Source organism: Ambystoma mexicanum, chromosome 1p (assembly GCF_040938575.1).
Source record: "Ambystoma mexicanum isolate Mex_15411 chromosome 1p, UKY_AmexF1_1, whole genome shotgun sequence".
Taxonomy (NCBI): domain Eukaryota; kingdom Metazoa; phylum Chordata; class Amphibia; order Caudata; family Ambystomatidae; genus Ambystoma; species Ambystoma mexicanum.
Window position 1 is genome coordinate 458,370,852 of NC_090921.1, and position 16,072 is coordinate 458,386,923.

The following is a 16,072-nucleotide window of genomic DNA, read 5'->3' on the forward strand; positions in this document are numbered from 1 at the left end:
TAAGGGATTATCCTTTGGTGAGACGCGGTATCACCAATTTCCATTCCATGATGATCCCTCAGTCCCAGCTGCATTCGTGGGATATTGCTACCCTTTTTCCTCTGCCCGGGATAACACCAGAAGAGATCATAAATACACAGACACTAGGAAGAGGGTGAAGAAGAGGAGATCTGCAGAGGAGACATGCTGTCCCCCTTCTTTGTATCGGAACCAACCTCCTCCTGCCTTTTTATAGGCTGTTGCAAACCATCTCCCCTCATTCAGACCTTTATAGTACTGGGACAGGAAGAGGCTAATAGGAGTAGTCAACACTAACATGTATTTTCACCACTCTAGCACTGAGACGAGGAACAGGCCTACAGACTGGTGTAAGGGTCAGGCATGTCCAGAGTTCTCCCCTAACTATGGTCCGGCAACTGAGCCTGAGGACACGCACCTACAACCTGTCAAAGGGTTGCAGGTGTATAAAAGGTGGAGCCGACAAAGGGAATGGGGAGACTAGCAGGAGAGAAGCTGGGCTGAGCGTTGCAGGCCTGAAGAGGGAGAAATCCTGTTGAATATGAGGTGGCCGAAAGGGGTCCTGTCGAGAAACCAGGATGCCGGCGGGGAAATCCAAAAAGAACTGTGCTGCCGGGGCCTGGAGAGGCCGTTCAAGGGTTGCCATGGTGGGAGCTGCACTGGTCAGTGCCTGCAACAGGAGCTGCGGGCCAAGGAAGAATTCTGATGGCTGTAAGCTACCTGCAGCATCTGTAGGGCGAGGGCAGAGCTTCTGGCAACCCACGAAGAGCCAACTGTGAGCAGTCCATTGGGAAAGCGTATGCAGAGCTGGGCAAGAGAAGAAAGCCGCCCGAAGGAGACTTTAAGGACAGGTGAGTGAGCATAAGGCAGCCCTCGAACCGGGGCGCTCCAAGGAGCTTTTATGTGGCAAACGGGAATACGGAATGAATGCAAGATGATGATGCACAAGATACGGTGAACAAAAGTAAATGGTTGTGATGAATAATGTTAAAATAGATTTCTGAACTCTGCTCTTGTGAACTGTTCAGGAGGCCACCCTTGTTAGGGAAACAGGGAGCACTTCTGCAGAGTTAGCCAGGACAATTCAAGGAAGCTTGGAGAGCAGTCAAGGCTAAATCTCAGCAGTGGTGGGGGTGATCTGAGGTCTTGGATGAGCACACACAGTAGGACGACAAGAATTACCCTTAGACAGTAGTATGTCAAAAATACACAATTTATTAGGCCCAGAACAAACACAAGTGAATAATGAAGAACACAGTAATAACACTACTTAAAAACACACTATGTAAAATATATGTACAGTCACTTTTCGGTCACTGCGATAAAGTGTGGAATCCCGCCAAAACCTGTTAGGAGGGAAAGCAAACACATTTTATCTCAATGGCCAACTCCAGAAATGGATATCCTAACTTAAGAAATCCAGCCCTACGAAGATTGGAGCCTTCTGCTCGTGTGTAAAAACGTTTGATGATGTGTAAAGCAGCAAAGTACAAACTTCCCGGGGGAGGAAAGTTAGAAGAGGGCACGGGGGTGTAGAAAATTTGGTTCAGAGAGTCAGAGTAGGATATGCTGCGGAGAACAAAGCTGTCCCCAACTTTTGGACGGATTTAGGGAGTGGAGGCCACCCAAGCGAAGGCAAGGACCACAAAGGATCCTTTGTATATAAAAAGTGATTGGATTAATTAGGGGCCACTGGTAACTGGCATGATTACTCACCGTCCTTAGCTCACTCCGGGGTCAAACTTGGCAGGTTTGAAGATGGTCGCTTGGAGTACGAAATCCCCTCCTTGGTTAAGCTTCAAAGTGCACAGGTGCTTCAGGCCCAGTTTACAACTGGAGCTGGATCTCTCGTCCCGAATGCAGGACAAAGAAAGCACTGATACAGCTGGTCTCAGGACACTTGAAGAAAGGCGGGAAAGTCACCAGCAGCGACCGCCACTGTCGCACAGTGACACAGGGGCACCCAAGTCTCGTGGACTGACGCACGCTTCTCTCTCGCGGCCCAAGGCAGTAGGGTGTCAGGTTGCAATCGCCGGCACGTTCCACTCGCTCACCTGGTAATACTAAATGAACAATCTCACATACGGGCATGCGATTGCACAAGGGACTATTTTGAAGGCATTGGGAGTTGCCAATGGCGACGCTGGCACTTGACACGGCTGCAGTCACGTTCCCGTCTGCTTTCTGCTCACGTGACTCCCGCGCTGCAGCAACGCCGATATAGTCACGCCTCCTCCTTCCCCTGGCGCTTCTGATTGTTTTTTTCTTCGGACTTCAACAGCAGCGCTTTATGTACTACTGAACTCCGGTTTTCTGACCCTTGCTTGTTTTTTGGACTTCGTTTGTCTTACCCTCCTGTCTAAGCCTTGTTTAACTGCTATGATCCGGACTGTGTAACTGGCTGTGCTTTTGTCTTGTGATTTCACTTCTTGTTGTTGCTCGTGGATTGAGGACCTGGACTGCTTACGGAATGCCTTGCTTTATGGACATTGTTTAAACACCTCTACAAGGAACTGCGCTGGAAATACCATCTCCTAGGCGTACTCGTGCCTGTGGGAATAGGGTGTTTATTTCTGTGCTGGACTAGAGACTGCCTGCAGCACTTGTGAAACCTAAGCGTCCTCGTTTCGGCGGTACAGGTGGAGTTCTTGCTTCATTGTGGAATTTTGGAACTATTCGCTTTTCAAGTTTACGTCTTGCTGTGCTGGTGCTACAAAAGAGGTTCTGCTTTTGGACACATAGGTAAGCAAAGGGTACTAGTGCCTGGTTTTTTCTATCCGATTCTATTTCCAGTCCTAGGCTTACCTGTGGTGTGTTGTGTTTACTATAGATTCGCTATCTGACTCCAGTGCTGGCCATTTCTTACCTGCTATCCCAGGATTCATCTTGGTTATAGTCAGGTGGGTTACCAATTGTCATTTATGCTACTTGTACCGTCCATATACCAGTTGCTAACCCAGTGTTTTCTTTGCAGCCATTTGGGGTCCAGCGTGTCCAGCCTTCGTCAATTACTCTTGCAACCAATTAAACGCTCAACTGAGTATTGCATTGGTGGGAAGAACTCATTTCTTCACTACGAGTTCAAGAATACCCCATGCCTTTCAGGCCCCTGGTTCTGACATAGGGATGACGAGATTTGGCAAGAAGAGGCTTTGCAGTGCGAACTAGGGTTCCTCCAAAGCCCGAGCCGAAACTTGATGAAACAACCCTCCAGCAGGGTGCCAAAGGACAAGCTGGTCAGTCCAGAGGAGGGCCCATGGACACTTCCGAGAAAGCTTGTTTGCAAGACACCAAGGCGGCATCGAGAGTGATTGGTCCCACCACTCCAAGGGGTTGAAGCACCTTTGCAGGTCTTCGGAGATTGAGTGCAAAGCAGGGCTCTACCGGGACAATGGCTGGCTAAGGGTGCCAAACGTTCTATGTGCAGATCCGGATAGTCCTTGGATCTGCTTTGCTTCTCTGGATACTTTGCTCCGTGTATAGGTCGATTCGGACCTATGGGTGATCTGCAGGTCTGCACTCAGGACCCCTCCTCATATCGCAACTGGCCGGCCAATGAGGAGATCTGCCCAGTCATGCCTTCCAACAGTCCAATCGGGGACTACTGAGGCTCTCGCTCCATTCATCCTGGCACCATTAGTGTGGATTGGGACCAGGCAGTCCCTGCCCACTTCCTGGGTACCCACACACGTGACATGCATTAGCCTGTGAAAAGCGGTGGCTTTCGCAGATGAATGCATGCCCAAATAAGGACTAGACTAAGGACCAAATAAAGCAGGAGGAAGGCCAACGGACAAAATGGCCAAAGAAGGACACAAAAGAACTTGTGGCACGGCCATGATGGACACAAGGCACAGTTGTGAGCCAAATTCGGTAAGCGCGGAATGACTCTGTAAAAGTTGATAAAAATACATGAAAAAACTTCTGCTGCCACCAGTCTACACCTAGGCATATTGTACACTCACCAAAAAATCCTTAGTGGAGGACCTAGTGCTGAAAACTCAAGGACCCCAGTGCGTGGTACTGTAATGTACTTTGCGCACTGAAATACTGTTAACAAAATTGGCAACAAAATCATAAGAATAAGGGAAACAACTTTTCCCAGTACTCACTGTCAGAACAACGAGTCAGTGTCCCCATAACGATGAGCGAAAGCCCAGTGGAGTGCAGCTGAGGGCTGTGCTTCACCGGCAGAAAGTCAGGACAGATGGCTGAAACAAAAGCAAAAAGTTGGGGGTCCGCAAATATAGAGGTAAAATAGCAGTAAGTGAAATTTTACCTAACAAATACTACTGTGAGCAAAGAAACAGAAACTTTTAACTATTGAATGCCGAACTAAAAGAAAGCTTTCGACAAACATATGAAAGCTTTTGATGAACCAAAACACAGAAAACAAGTTGGTGTTAAGAACTAATGCAATATAGTGAAAATAAAGAAAGAATCTGATGAAACACAATGTAAAGCAAGTGTGGAACATGATGCTATGTCATATTTCCGCATTTTAAAGCCCGACCACAAAAAAGACTGATTTTCTTTTTGACCGTCTCCTGAGGCACTGCAGCAGAGGCATGACAGATCGATTTAGAAAGACCGCTCTATGCGATCACAGAGCAGTCTTTCTATCATTTTTCGAATCAATTGTTTTTTTTTTTTAAATCCCTTTTGACCTTATACCGTGGAACATTGCTGAGGAGTGTGAGAACACTGTGGCGAAGGAAAAAATAGCACCACGAAGTGAACTGTATGGAAGAGCTAATTCTGGCAAGTCCAAAGACTGGCAACAAGGAAAACATGTTGTGTCAAAGCCAAAAGGCAGTCGGAGCAAGCACAGCTGCAGTTACAGAAGAATACCCTATCTGTGAAATCCAAAGAAATACAAGTGCAGGAAAGAGATTGCCGAAGTGAAGCAGAAGAAAGCAATCTGTATGAACTGTTAAGAACCAAAATGCGTGTAAAGTTGACATGGAACTGGTTTTGAATATTGAGAGACTGAACGTAAGTACACGTTGGCAAGCTGATGTCTTGGGGAAGAGAAACCAGAGACCTTGTAAGTTTTGATGAGGCATTGGGAGAAGAAAATCCAGAGGCCACTCTGGAATTTTCTGGTTTTAGTGGGGAAAGGAACGCAGAGATTCCTTTTGAATAATGTTGCCTTCTTCGGCAAGGGAACCGCAAGACTTTGTGGAACTGTTTTGTACTTAAATCCTGAGGCCATTTTGGAACTGTTATCTACGTCAGGATGGGCACCCTGAAACTTTGTGGAACTGTCTTGAACATGGAGAAGGGGAGCTGAAAAGCAAGCCTGGAGCTGGAAGAAGCTCAGAACTTTTTAAACACTGTTTCCTTTAAAGACTGTCTCCTTTATTACTGACATCCCTACCCATTGTTTAGCTTTAATTGTGAGGGCAAATATAGGATTTGGACACAGACAGACTTTTGTTGAACTTACTGACTCAGATTTTCCTTAGTTTCTTTAGGTAAGGAAATCCCACCTTAGCATAGGGCAAGTTAGGCCTTCAACCATCCGGACATTTAAGTAAATACTTTACTTTTGTTTGAACTTTGAATCTGTCTGTCTTGCTTCATGATGCCCTCACATTCCACCGACTCTCGGTCACGCCACCGCCCCAGTCTCAGTTCCTTGTCTGAGGGCTCCTTTCCTCAGTTTTTCTTACTTTGGGTCTTCCCTGTGTAGCGCTTCCACGCCAGCTTCCCTCCGATCTCAGGAAGTGCGCATCCCGGTCTCCTTCAGCTCGCCTCACACAGCTGACCTGAAACTCCCAGACCTCTCTCTCATTCAGGACTCCTCTTCATTGATTTATGACTCATTGCTGGCTCTTCCCTGGCAGAGCATCAAAGTCCACCTTCTCTGTTGTTTGTGTACTCCACTACTTGCATGATCTTCTTCTTCCTAATATTAAACCAATGCATCTTTTCACAATGATTTAGACTTTCTGTATGACAATAACAAACATAAGTTTGTTCTTCTGGTCTCCTTTGGGTAGGAGTTATTAGTGATGGATAACAGATGGGTGATTTAGGGAGTTCCTCATCGGAACGGGATTCCTTGTCCTCAAAGGAGAGTCTCTCCCGGTGAGGTCCCGGTTGTTTTTACCCCTAAGAAGTATATCGCGTAGCGGGCTCAACTCCCTAGGCTCGCAGCAAAAGGCTCCCCCCTGCGGAGAAGTGACTGAATCCCACGATTTGTCAGATTACTGACAAACATTCTTATTTACATCTGTGAGGATGTTCAGGTAGTAGTGCACCTTATTCTAGCTCCTCATTTCCGGGGATAGCTTCTGCTTACTGGGTGGAACCCAATACCTAGGAGCAGCGTTTAGCTCCTACTCCTCTAACCTTTATTTCTATCCAACTGCCATGAATCTGAGGCAAAGTCCTTATCCAATCTCGCAACACTCCATTGCATGTACACATTGACCAATCATACACAGCTTTATGGGAAGCAGGCCACATCAGAGGGAGCAACAGAGTGCTTCATTAAATAGAGTAACTGTAATTTCACATTTCCAGGCTGTTGGGTGATTAACATGTGTGTTAAAATCCACTGTTCAAAGGAAAACCTCAAAGTAGAGGGCAGTCCCAAAAGGTGGGAAAGATCAACGAGCAGACCTGCACTAACCATGCTTCCCTATAACTTGATTGCTTTAATATGTTGGTAAGCTACAATAAACATTGAACATTGGTGAAGATTCATAAGTCTGTCATCCAATCCTTCACCCACAGCAGAGGAAAAGATGGCAGGTGTGGGGCACGTTTTGGAGAAATTGAAGGCCATGCACAATAATGGTAACTGTCATGCGCAGGCAAAAGTGATCTGACGTGACAAAAATTTGCCCCTGAGCTTTCCACTGACCAAGAAAAAGAAAGTAGTAGTAGACTAAACAAAACATGAATGTTACATGAGGGGTCTGCATTGACGCTCCGACCTATCAGCAGGAGATATAAATGACAATGAGAGGAACAAACATACAATGTTTGGAATGCGTTCTCTGCAATACTGTCTTTGACTACGGACTTAAGGTTACAAAGATGGGTATGGATAAGATTTAGAAAGCCCACTCTGTTCATACACCTCATGGCGCTGGGCCACTACAGCAGTATACAGATGGGCTCTGCAAAGCAAAAGAAACTGCTTAAAAATGTATGGAAGACTAGAGGATTTCTTAGAAGAACTCTAGACAAGGGTCTTTGGGGTCCTATTGACTCCTAGCTGTCCTGTTACAGACACTTTATAAGCTAATTTCTTCGTCATCTTTGAGTTATTTTCCTTTACTCATGATTTATGCTCAAAACATTTTTGACAAAATAAGGTTTTCTTTGGAGAGAGATGAGACGAGGTTGGATTTCTGAGATCATAAAAAAAGAACTGAAACAATAGATGGCACAGGGAGTCCGGCAAAGTACCTTCAATCTGACAGACCATCAACAAGGATCGCAAAATAGAGGATACCTATGTAGCCTCATTCCAGAAGAAATAACATTGGTGGTATGGATCTACCTGGCTTTATCCCTTCTCCCACACCATTTGCTCACTACGACACCAACCCCTCCCTATTCCCCCCTAACCCTAAAAGGAAATGTATTTACTTCCACATGAAGTGAGTTTGTTGAAGTAAATCACTACAGATTCATTTACTTTGATAAAACAATGCTACACCATTTGTAAGTATATCTGTTTTACTGCCATTGGTAAGTGTAACAAGTGATAAAAATACCACTGGCTGGACATACATTGCTCTGCATTTTCTCTAGTGTGATACATATCCCATAACCAGTGATAATTTCCCACTGTGTTAAACAATACCACCAGCCATGAACTAGATAAATGTCAGGGGCCAGGAGTGGGTCTGCGCAGGAAATACACTTGTTCCCACCATTACTTGAATATTGTGTGGAAAAGCATTACATACACTTGGCTTTGCGGCAGCGTCTTTTATAGGTAGGATGCTTCTGTAGACCAGCACCCAATTAATCTTATTTTCATTGGGAGGTAATTCCGTTTTAAAGCAACACAGATTGTTGGTTTTTCATGTATTAATGGATGTCATTTTACAACCCAGGTTGAAAGAACTGGCCCTTCATCCAACTTTAATCCAGAGGGTAACAATAGTGCAGAATCGCATTTAGTATCGAGATTTTGTTGTTGCTGCAAAGGACTGATAGAAAATGGCCAAATGAATCTATTGCAGCCCACTATTCGTACCACTATTTAGTTGTACCATAAGCCTTATCGCTGTTCAGTGTGTGCCAGTGGATGCGCATCACACTGTTAACTGCCTCCAGGCATTCTCTAGGCCAGAGAAACGCAATAGAAGGTCCGAGATCTGGCAAAAGGAGTGTATATGTCCTGAGCATAGAGAGGAAAACCTAAACCCATAAAAATATACGCGCTCTACGTTAGGCTGGATGTAACCTTGAACAGTAAGCAAGGTAAGGTCCGTGCATACTCCACACAGTGGTGGGTAAGGCTTGGAAAGCAAAGATTAGACCAAGGTGTACCTAGTCTGACCAGACAAGAACTACCAAAGCTACGCCAGGGTAGATCATTCCTTTTCAAACATAGCTAGGAAACTTGGTAAGCAGAAATCGGAGTGGAAGGATCATTTAAGGCCATGCCATTTATTAAAGTGTTAGCAGCAATATGTAAATGATGGATTACCATAATGAGAAGAAAAGCAAAGGCTATGATAATGTATTAGTATTGTTGAAGTTTTTTATTTAAGTGTGTTGGTTTGTGGTAGTTAATTGGAAATCAGTATGATATTAGAAATATTTGTAGGCATTTTTCAAAAGTAGAATGAATGGCTCCCTATCCAGTATGCCGGCGGACAAAAACTCTCTCCCCAAATAATGTAGTCTGTATTGGGGAAAACTGTGATTTAGCAGGGCAGGGAAATGTGACCAACGGTTTAGGCAATGCCTTTAAAATTGGGACACTAGACTGCCGATCCATTTTTTACTCCCGACATGTTTGATTGTGTTTTTTGATTTTGTGTTTCTGTGAATTATGGGTGGTAAGAACCTTGGAAAATCCTGCTACAAGCACAATTGAAATCTAGTCCTATCATTTTAAACACAATTCCCTTACATTAAGGGGTAAAATGTCTTGCAATTGCCACGTTCAAATGACCTTAGCAGTAAACTCTCCCTTTACATTTTCTTTAGGCTGGATAGATTTGAAAAGACAAATGAAATGCTGCTCAACTTCAACAACCTCTCCAATGGAAGAATGCAGCAAATGAACGAGCGGTTCCTGCACCATACGCGGACGCTGGTGGACATGAAGAAGGAGCTAGATGTTGTCTTTCGAAGAATCCGGTTAGATGTGCTTCTATAGTATCTGGGAAATAATGTTGCAGTAATTTCATAGAACTGTGATGTGATTCTTATCACCTCTATCTGACTAAGCCTTTCCTCCACCACTAGCGGAGTGGCCTAGACCTCCCCCAGTTAGAGCTGTGATAGGAATAGAGGTAGAGAAAAGCATATAGCGATCACTGTGCATCAGGAGAGGGAGTAGGCAACAAACACCTACAGTGGGTAGCTACTCTTACACACAGGATGGATTTACTAATATCGCATATGTTATTGATGGTCCACTGGTCAAACCTTCTACTAAACCTTTTCTTATAAAAACATGCCCCATATACAGTATGCCAATATACAGTACTCCAAATAGATGCCCCACTCATAATGCATATGCTCAAATGACTTGATTCTCAATAATGAACACTCAATGAATGCTCTTACTCACATGTATAGTGTCATTCTGTTTACTGTGAGAAATAAGTAATAAAGAAACATTGCCACTAGTATTGCAACTACACATAACACACTCAATGTGCAAAATGTTCAAAAGAATATTCAGCTATCATTGTCATTACCTCTATGTCTGTACAAGGCCAGTCAACCATCTCAGAAGTACAAAGCCACTTCAAAAGGTAACTGACTACTTCATTAGTTCTCACTAGACGACGTCATGAAATGAACTGCCTTCTCAATACCTCTGTTCTTTCCCAGTGTGATATTAAATATGAGTAAAACAAAACAGGCCCTCCTACTCACCACTGTCTTCAGAGGGTAGGGAGATGAGAGCTGGGGGCTGGATGCTTGGAGGCTTATGTATGGTCTGCACAATCTAATAATAGGATTAAATCCAATTGGAGGAAAAAACACTTATCAAAATCATCATGCTCTCTTAGCAAAAAGTAGCCAAAAAAAGGTAAACGTGCCATAAAATAAATTGGTGTCAATTGGAATTAACCATGATGCAAACGGCCAATTATTTATAATATATGTCCCTAGGTGGTGAGCAGATTGCCATAGGAAAGAATGCTACTCTATGTAGCTCAGTCAAAAATAGTAGTTCTTCTCAAAAATAATGTAATTGAGGCTCAAAAACCCCAAAATGCAATTTCGGGTGCTTCAAAATCCAGGCAGGAAAAATGAGGGATGATCCCTCCTCCCCTCTCCATAGGTTTGCATTGAAAGAGTGGTTCCAGTCTGCCATACCTGTCCTCCAGCCTAGTCTGCCTGCCTCCACTCTTGCTTCGTCCAGCTCTGCGAACAGCTCTGTCTGCCCTCACCAGGAGTCAACATTTGATATCTTCGGAGCATTGTTCACCCATAGTCTGGAGGCCAACTCTTCCCCAACGGCACTGCCAATGGCAAGAAGCTGCTTAGTCAGAAGCTAAAATATTGCTGTAGCTTGTGGCTAAATATCTCTTACAGCTGCTCAATGCTGTGTAGCCAGAAGCTAAAGTACTTTAATTGTCAACAATCTCCCTCACTTCCAACCTAGTCCACAAACCCTATAGTCCATTATAATCGTTCAGAACTGTGGTGCAGTTAATTGGCGTAGACATATTTACAACAAGGCTTATTAGGACCAGGCCTAGGTTGGATTGCCAGAAGAACGGCATTTTATTGCAGCCAATTGACTGTCATTTTTTAAATATAAAGCCAATTTTGTTTGAGTCTGGCTGATCCACAACACTGTGAGTAATTAGTTAGCAGTCATTCTACTCTGACAGGTAAATTCTTTGATGGCCAAACTTGTACATGTGCTTGATATTTGCAAAAGCTTTATTGATAGGGTGACTTTTGTTTTTAAAACATTTTTGCAAAATGAGAAACGCGTACTAAACCCAGTGTGCTTTAGGTATTTAGTGATTCAGTCATACACCTCTCACAGACCTATGACGGATAAGCTCTTTATTCATTCTTATCTTCCCAACATGCTCTGTAATATGCAAAATGGCCAAAACCTCATTAGTTTTATTGGTGCCACATCACATTATCTTTGGAGTTCTTTGTAATCAATACATACGTACACAGTGTCAAGCAATCACTTTTATAGTTAATATTATGCTGGAACGCTTGGAGTATTGGGTATTTTGAACAATTGCACAAACAGCAATGATGTAAATAGTATGTACCACTTCATTTGTTATTTATTTATTAAAAATTCTTATAAAGCGCCTTTTGCCCATAGACCTCAAAGCGCTTACAAAATAACATACATACATACATACAGTAAGGGCATGAGAAAAAGGGCAGAACGTAAAGAAAAACAGACCATTAAGAGCAAAGAAACACACAGAATAAAAGGAGTGGATCACTATTTCAGGCGACCATAGTAGGTTTGACTACAAGTCCAAGATTAGAAGAGGCCACAGACAGATATTTGCATAATGTCAGGTAGAGGGGCAAGGTGCTAACTCTGCGCCCCACCACAATACAATCCCTGTTCCCCTGGGCACACCAATCATCTAGTTCAATCCTAAGGAAGAACTTCAGGTTGGAGCAACGAACAGCCCCAGGACTGGATCTTGCATGAAGCCAAACAAGAACTTTATTGCAAAGAGAGTCTCTAGATTCTCTCTGTAAAGGTGTTGAGACATTAGTGATGATGAAGTTTCTATCGTCCATGACCAAGTTTTTAATGGAGTCATCTTTGGGTATTGGCATATTAAGTTTTTTAAAGCGTCAACTTGTTAGGTTAGCCAGTCTGGGCATTATAGACTCATGAGGGCCATCTACACATCCTCCTGCAGGTGCAGTAGCACGCACCAAGGGGATGAAGCTGTGCTTCTGCAGTTGTTTACTTCCTGAGGCAGAGAGGAATAGTGGTGGTACTACCTTGATAGAGGACAAGGCCTCTGGTCTGGAGCTATCTCGGGAGGCTGCTGAAATATACACATGATGATTAATACCCATTGGAGACAAGTCTGTTTGTGATGCACAATTCACATTAGTTGTAGGCTGACAGTTCATGGGTAGAATATGAGCTTCTTGAAGACTATTTTCAGAGGCGTGAGCATGTTAACTCTCAGCAGAGAAATCCAAGGACACTAGCCATGCATCAAAGTCCTAGGAGGAGTAGCAACTCGTCAACTCTTTGAGTGTGTCCTTTCAGGACCTCAAGGATCAGGGGAGGGTATTGCTTCAGCACCCACCAATGGCTCCAACTCAAAAGCAGAGTAGGATTTAACAGACCCCCTCCATCACAGGTAAAGATACAGGAAGGGTGGAAGTTAACAGGTCCCCATTACTTGCAAGGGCCAAAGAAGGAGTATGATTGACAGTGACAACCTCGACTACCCGACAGGGAGTTTTTGCAAAAGGTGTCTGCATTGTGCAGCTACGAGCAGTGCTGTTGCTTCTGTAAGGAACTCTTGGTGGCAACAGTAAAGACACAAGTGATCACAGTTATTAAACTGGAAATGCAGGGTGGAAAAACGCTGGATCTAAACCTAAATCTAAGATGGGAACAAGCTTCGACCATCAAATAATAATAAGGCAGTCCTAGTGGCTTTGTCAAATAAAAGTGCCTATACTAAGAAAAACCTATTGCCAATCCTTACGCTATATACAAAAAGTGTGGGAGAATGCTCTCAAGAAAGAAAGCAGTGTTCACAAATAATATGTCCGGATGTGATTGCCAGGGGTCTCCCTTCCCCAGGTTTTGAGCACAGGGCAAGGTGGATCTCCTGAGCACAGCACACACTCAAGCTTTCTCAGCAAGAGCCGACAGTTCCGTATCCGCTATCAGGTTCTTCGATGGTTAAGTCTCATTTCACTTCAAGTGTCTCTTGTCTTCGAGGGTGTGATGTAGTCAACAACAAACAAACACATAACGAGTTCCTTTTCAAAGTAGACTTTGGGTGATACCCCTGGATCTCCCTCGGTTGGGCTCGGACCCAAATGACAATGTTTTCACAAATCTTATGTCTTTTTAAACAGTTCCTCAGAGTTAAACCCTGTTTATCGGCTTCCCTCTGCCAGGTTCACTTCAGCCACCTTTTACAAAAACATTTCACTGTGGACATCCCCTGTGCGGGTTCCCTCCTGTCAACACACTTCATAGGGACTTTAGGCCTTGCCCCTTTCCATTAGCCTCCCTCTGCCGGGTTCACTCTTGCCAACTTTTACCAAACAGTTCACTATGGACATCCCTCGATCGGACAACCTTTGCAATACACTGTTCATGAACACTTTTTACCAAACGGGATTCACTTCCCTTAGCTTTGCAATCATCTGTCGGTCAAAGACTTTCGATGGTACAGAAGATTTTACCAGACCCCTGTATAAGCCCTTTGACCTCTTCTGGCCTCATCGCCAAGGCCTTCTGGTTACGGTAGTTTCAATGATCGGGTAATGGTTTCCTGCGTGAACACCCACGTGGTGTCAGAATACTCTTGCTGGTTTCCCCTTTTTACATTATTAGTTCTTCAAGCTTTCACATTCCAATTAGCCACTTGCTACTTTACGCTCAACACAGTTTGGTTTCTTATCGGTTCTCTTCCTGACTCGCCGGCTGTGATGAACCGTTTGGCTTTGTTTGTATCGGGAGTCAAGGGCGATATCATGGTAGCACGCATCTCCCTTAGTCCTGCTTATGTACCGTTGACATCTGCTGCAACACGCTTGGGCTATTACTCGCAGTCTTACGATTCCTTCTGTGGAGGCTTCACATGCCTGGCTTGGAAAGGGCAAGGTCACTTCTCTCCTTGTCGCCCCTTTGGTTTGCGCCATCTTTCTCCTCTTGAACTGCCGTGCTGAGTTAGCTCTCTTGTCGTGAGGTCTTCCTTGCTCATCCTGTGCTCCACCTTTTATCCCAGTGGGGAAGGGAAAGGGCAGTCGGGTATGTTTGAGTGATTCTGGTCAATTGCCTGACTCTGCCTTATCCTTGTATTGGGACATGTCAGGTAAACGGCTCCAGTGTTAGTCTGTTGTCTTTGGTGTTCTGCAAATGTGCTTGTGTCGGAAAACAGGGGATGGAGGGGCAGTGTTTTAGAATATCCTACTTGGTAGGATGGAGAAAAAATGTTGAGAGAAGGGGGTCCCACGTGGCATCCCACTCCCCGAGGACCCCCCATCCAGGGGATCGTCCCTCACTGGTCCACTGCCAGGAACTGGATACTATATCGTGGATGACAGATCCCTTGGGACTAGCCAGGGAGACACTGTCCTGTTTCTCACACTTCGCACACATGAATGTTCAGGGTCGCCCAAACCATTACTCCACTGTGAGAAAGATGCCAAGAACCTTCTTAGTCTACTGTGGTGTTTATGCCCAGGCAGAGCTTACAAATTTCACTTGTGATTTTGCCATATTTTAATGGCGTTTCAGCCTAAGGGATTGGAGGTACATGGGCTTCACCAGTTAACTTGGCCTTATTTCCATTGTTCCCCCTACTAACACCAGAGCTGTAACCATGAGAAGGGGGTCGAGCTATTTTTATTAAACATTTTTATAAAATGTGCCTGTACCACTTGCATATATTTCATATGTAAACTTTACCATTTGACAAGACTGGATGCAGAAGTGTATTTATGTTGCAGACTAGTCTAGATGCTACTCAGAGTGGTAGAAGGCTATTTGTGAGAGAAACCAGATATTAGCATTCAAACCCAAATTCCTCATTCCAACCTTCTCACACTTGTGTCCAGTTGCCAGACAGCTTATATTCTCATCACTTCCTCTAAAAGATTGTTTCTGGACTTAACCAAAAGTAGACAATTAGCTGTAGCAGTTACCTCTAGTGCACTCAGCTGTAGAACACAATGACTTCTCCAAATCTTGGGCAGCAGAGATCTGAAAACACTCTTTAAACTAACATAACGTAGAAGATGACAGGCTTGAATTAATACAGAGGAAGCAATCACTTTTGAATCCCTGCAACATTAAAATAGTCCTCATAATGTTATGGTGCCAAAATGGGGGACATAATGGGGATGAAGGGGCATAGTTCGGACAACACAGACAGAGTTTGTTGAGGCGGCGGAATCTGGTGAAGGTGCAGATTCTGGTTGAGGTGCAGTAAGGTGGGGGGTGAATGGACTTATTTGGGCTTAGGGCAGCAGAAAGCCTAAATATGCCACTGTTAACGGGAACATTCAGAAGTATTTACATAAATAGAACAATTGGAACACGTCCCAGACCATTGTTGTGCAGTCCAGTAATATTGTTATTGTATTGTACCTGTGTGTTCCAAAGCAATAGAGTCTGGCTCGCAGCCCAGACATTCAAACTGAACAAGATATTCTGTTCCTAATTGTTAGTATGTGCTCGCTGCCTGAATACATTTCATATGCATTTCACTTTGTACCTGCCAGCATGGTTAACGACTACATGGCTTGAGATATCGCTTAATCCCAGGCATGGCCAAAATATGTAATTCCCCCAGAAACCCCGGCCCACCATGAACCGTAGATCAAGCCATGGAGGCGGCTAGGTATCATGTAAATAAGAGTGAAGGGACAAAAGAACAAATTGTAATACAAAGGACCAGTCTCTGATCAGCTCCACTTGGAATCTCCACCTGTTCCTAGAAAAAAAACAGAACTATACTTCCACACATATCATCTTGAGAAGCACTGGCTCTGGCTGGTGCCAGTCTGCAGACTGCATCCAGTTGATGATGCAAGTCTAATGTTGAAACAGAGAGGAGTAGACTTTTCATCACACAGTTTCCAAACCGTTCTCACCCGTCAATCAGGTTAGAGCTTTTGTTGCACTTGAACATAT

General features: G+C 44.2%; 1 protein-coding gene across 2 annotated transcripts in view; it reads left to right on the forward strand.

Moving 5' to 3' along the window:
• Positions 1-16,072, forward strand: part of KXD1 (KxDL motif containing 1) — a 197,248-nt gene that overhangs the window by 68,464 nt on the left and 112,712 nt on the right. For both annotated transcript variants that reach the window (XM_069649290.1, XM_069649291.1), the window contains exon 3: positions 9,205-9,357. In XM_069649290.1, the coding sequence (XP_069505391.1) occupies positions 9,205-9,357 (153 nt within the window). The remainder of the gene's footprint in view (positions 1-9,204; positions 9,358-16,072) is intronic.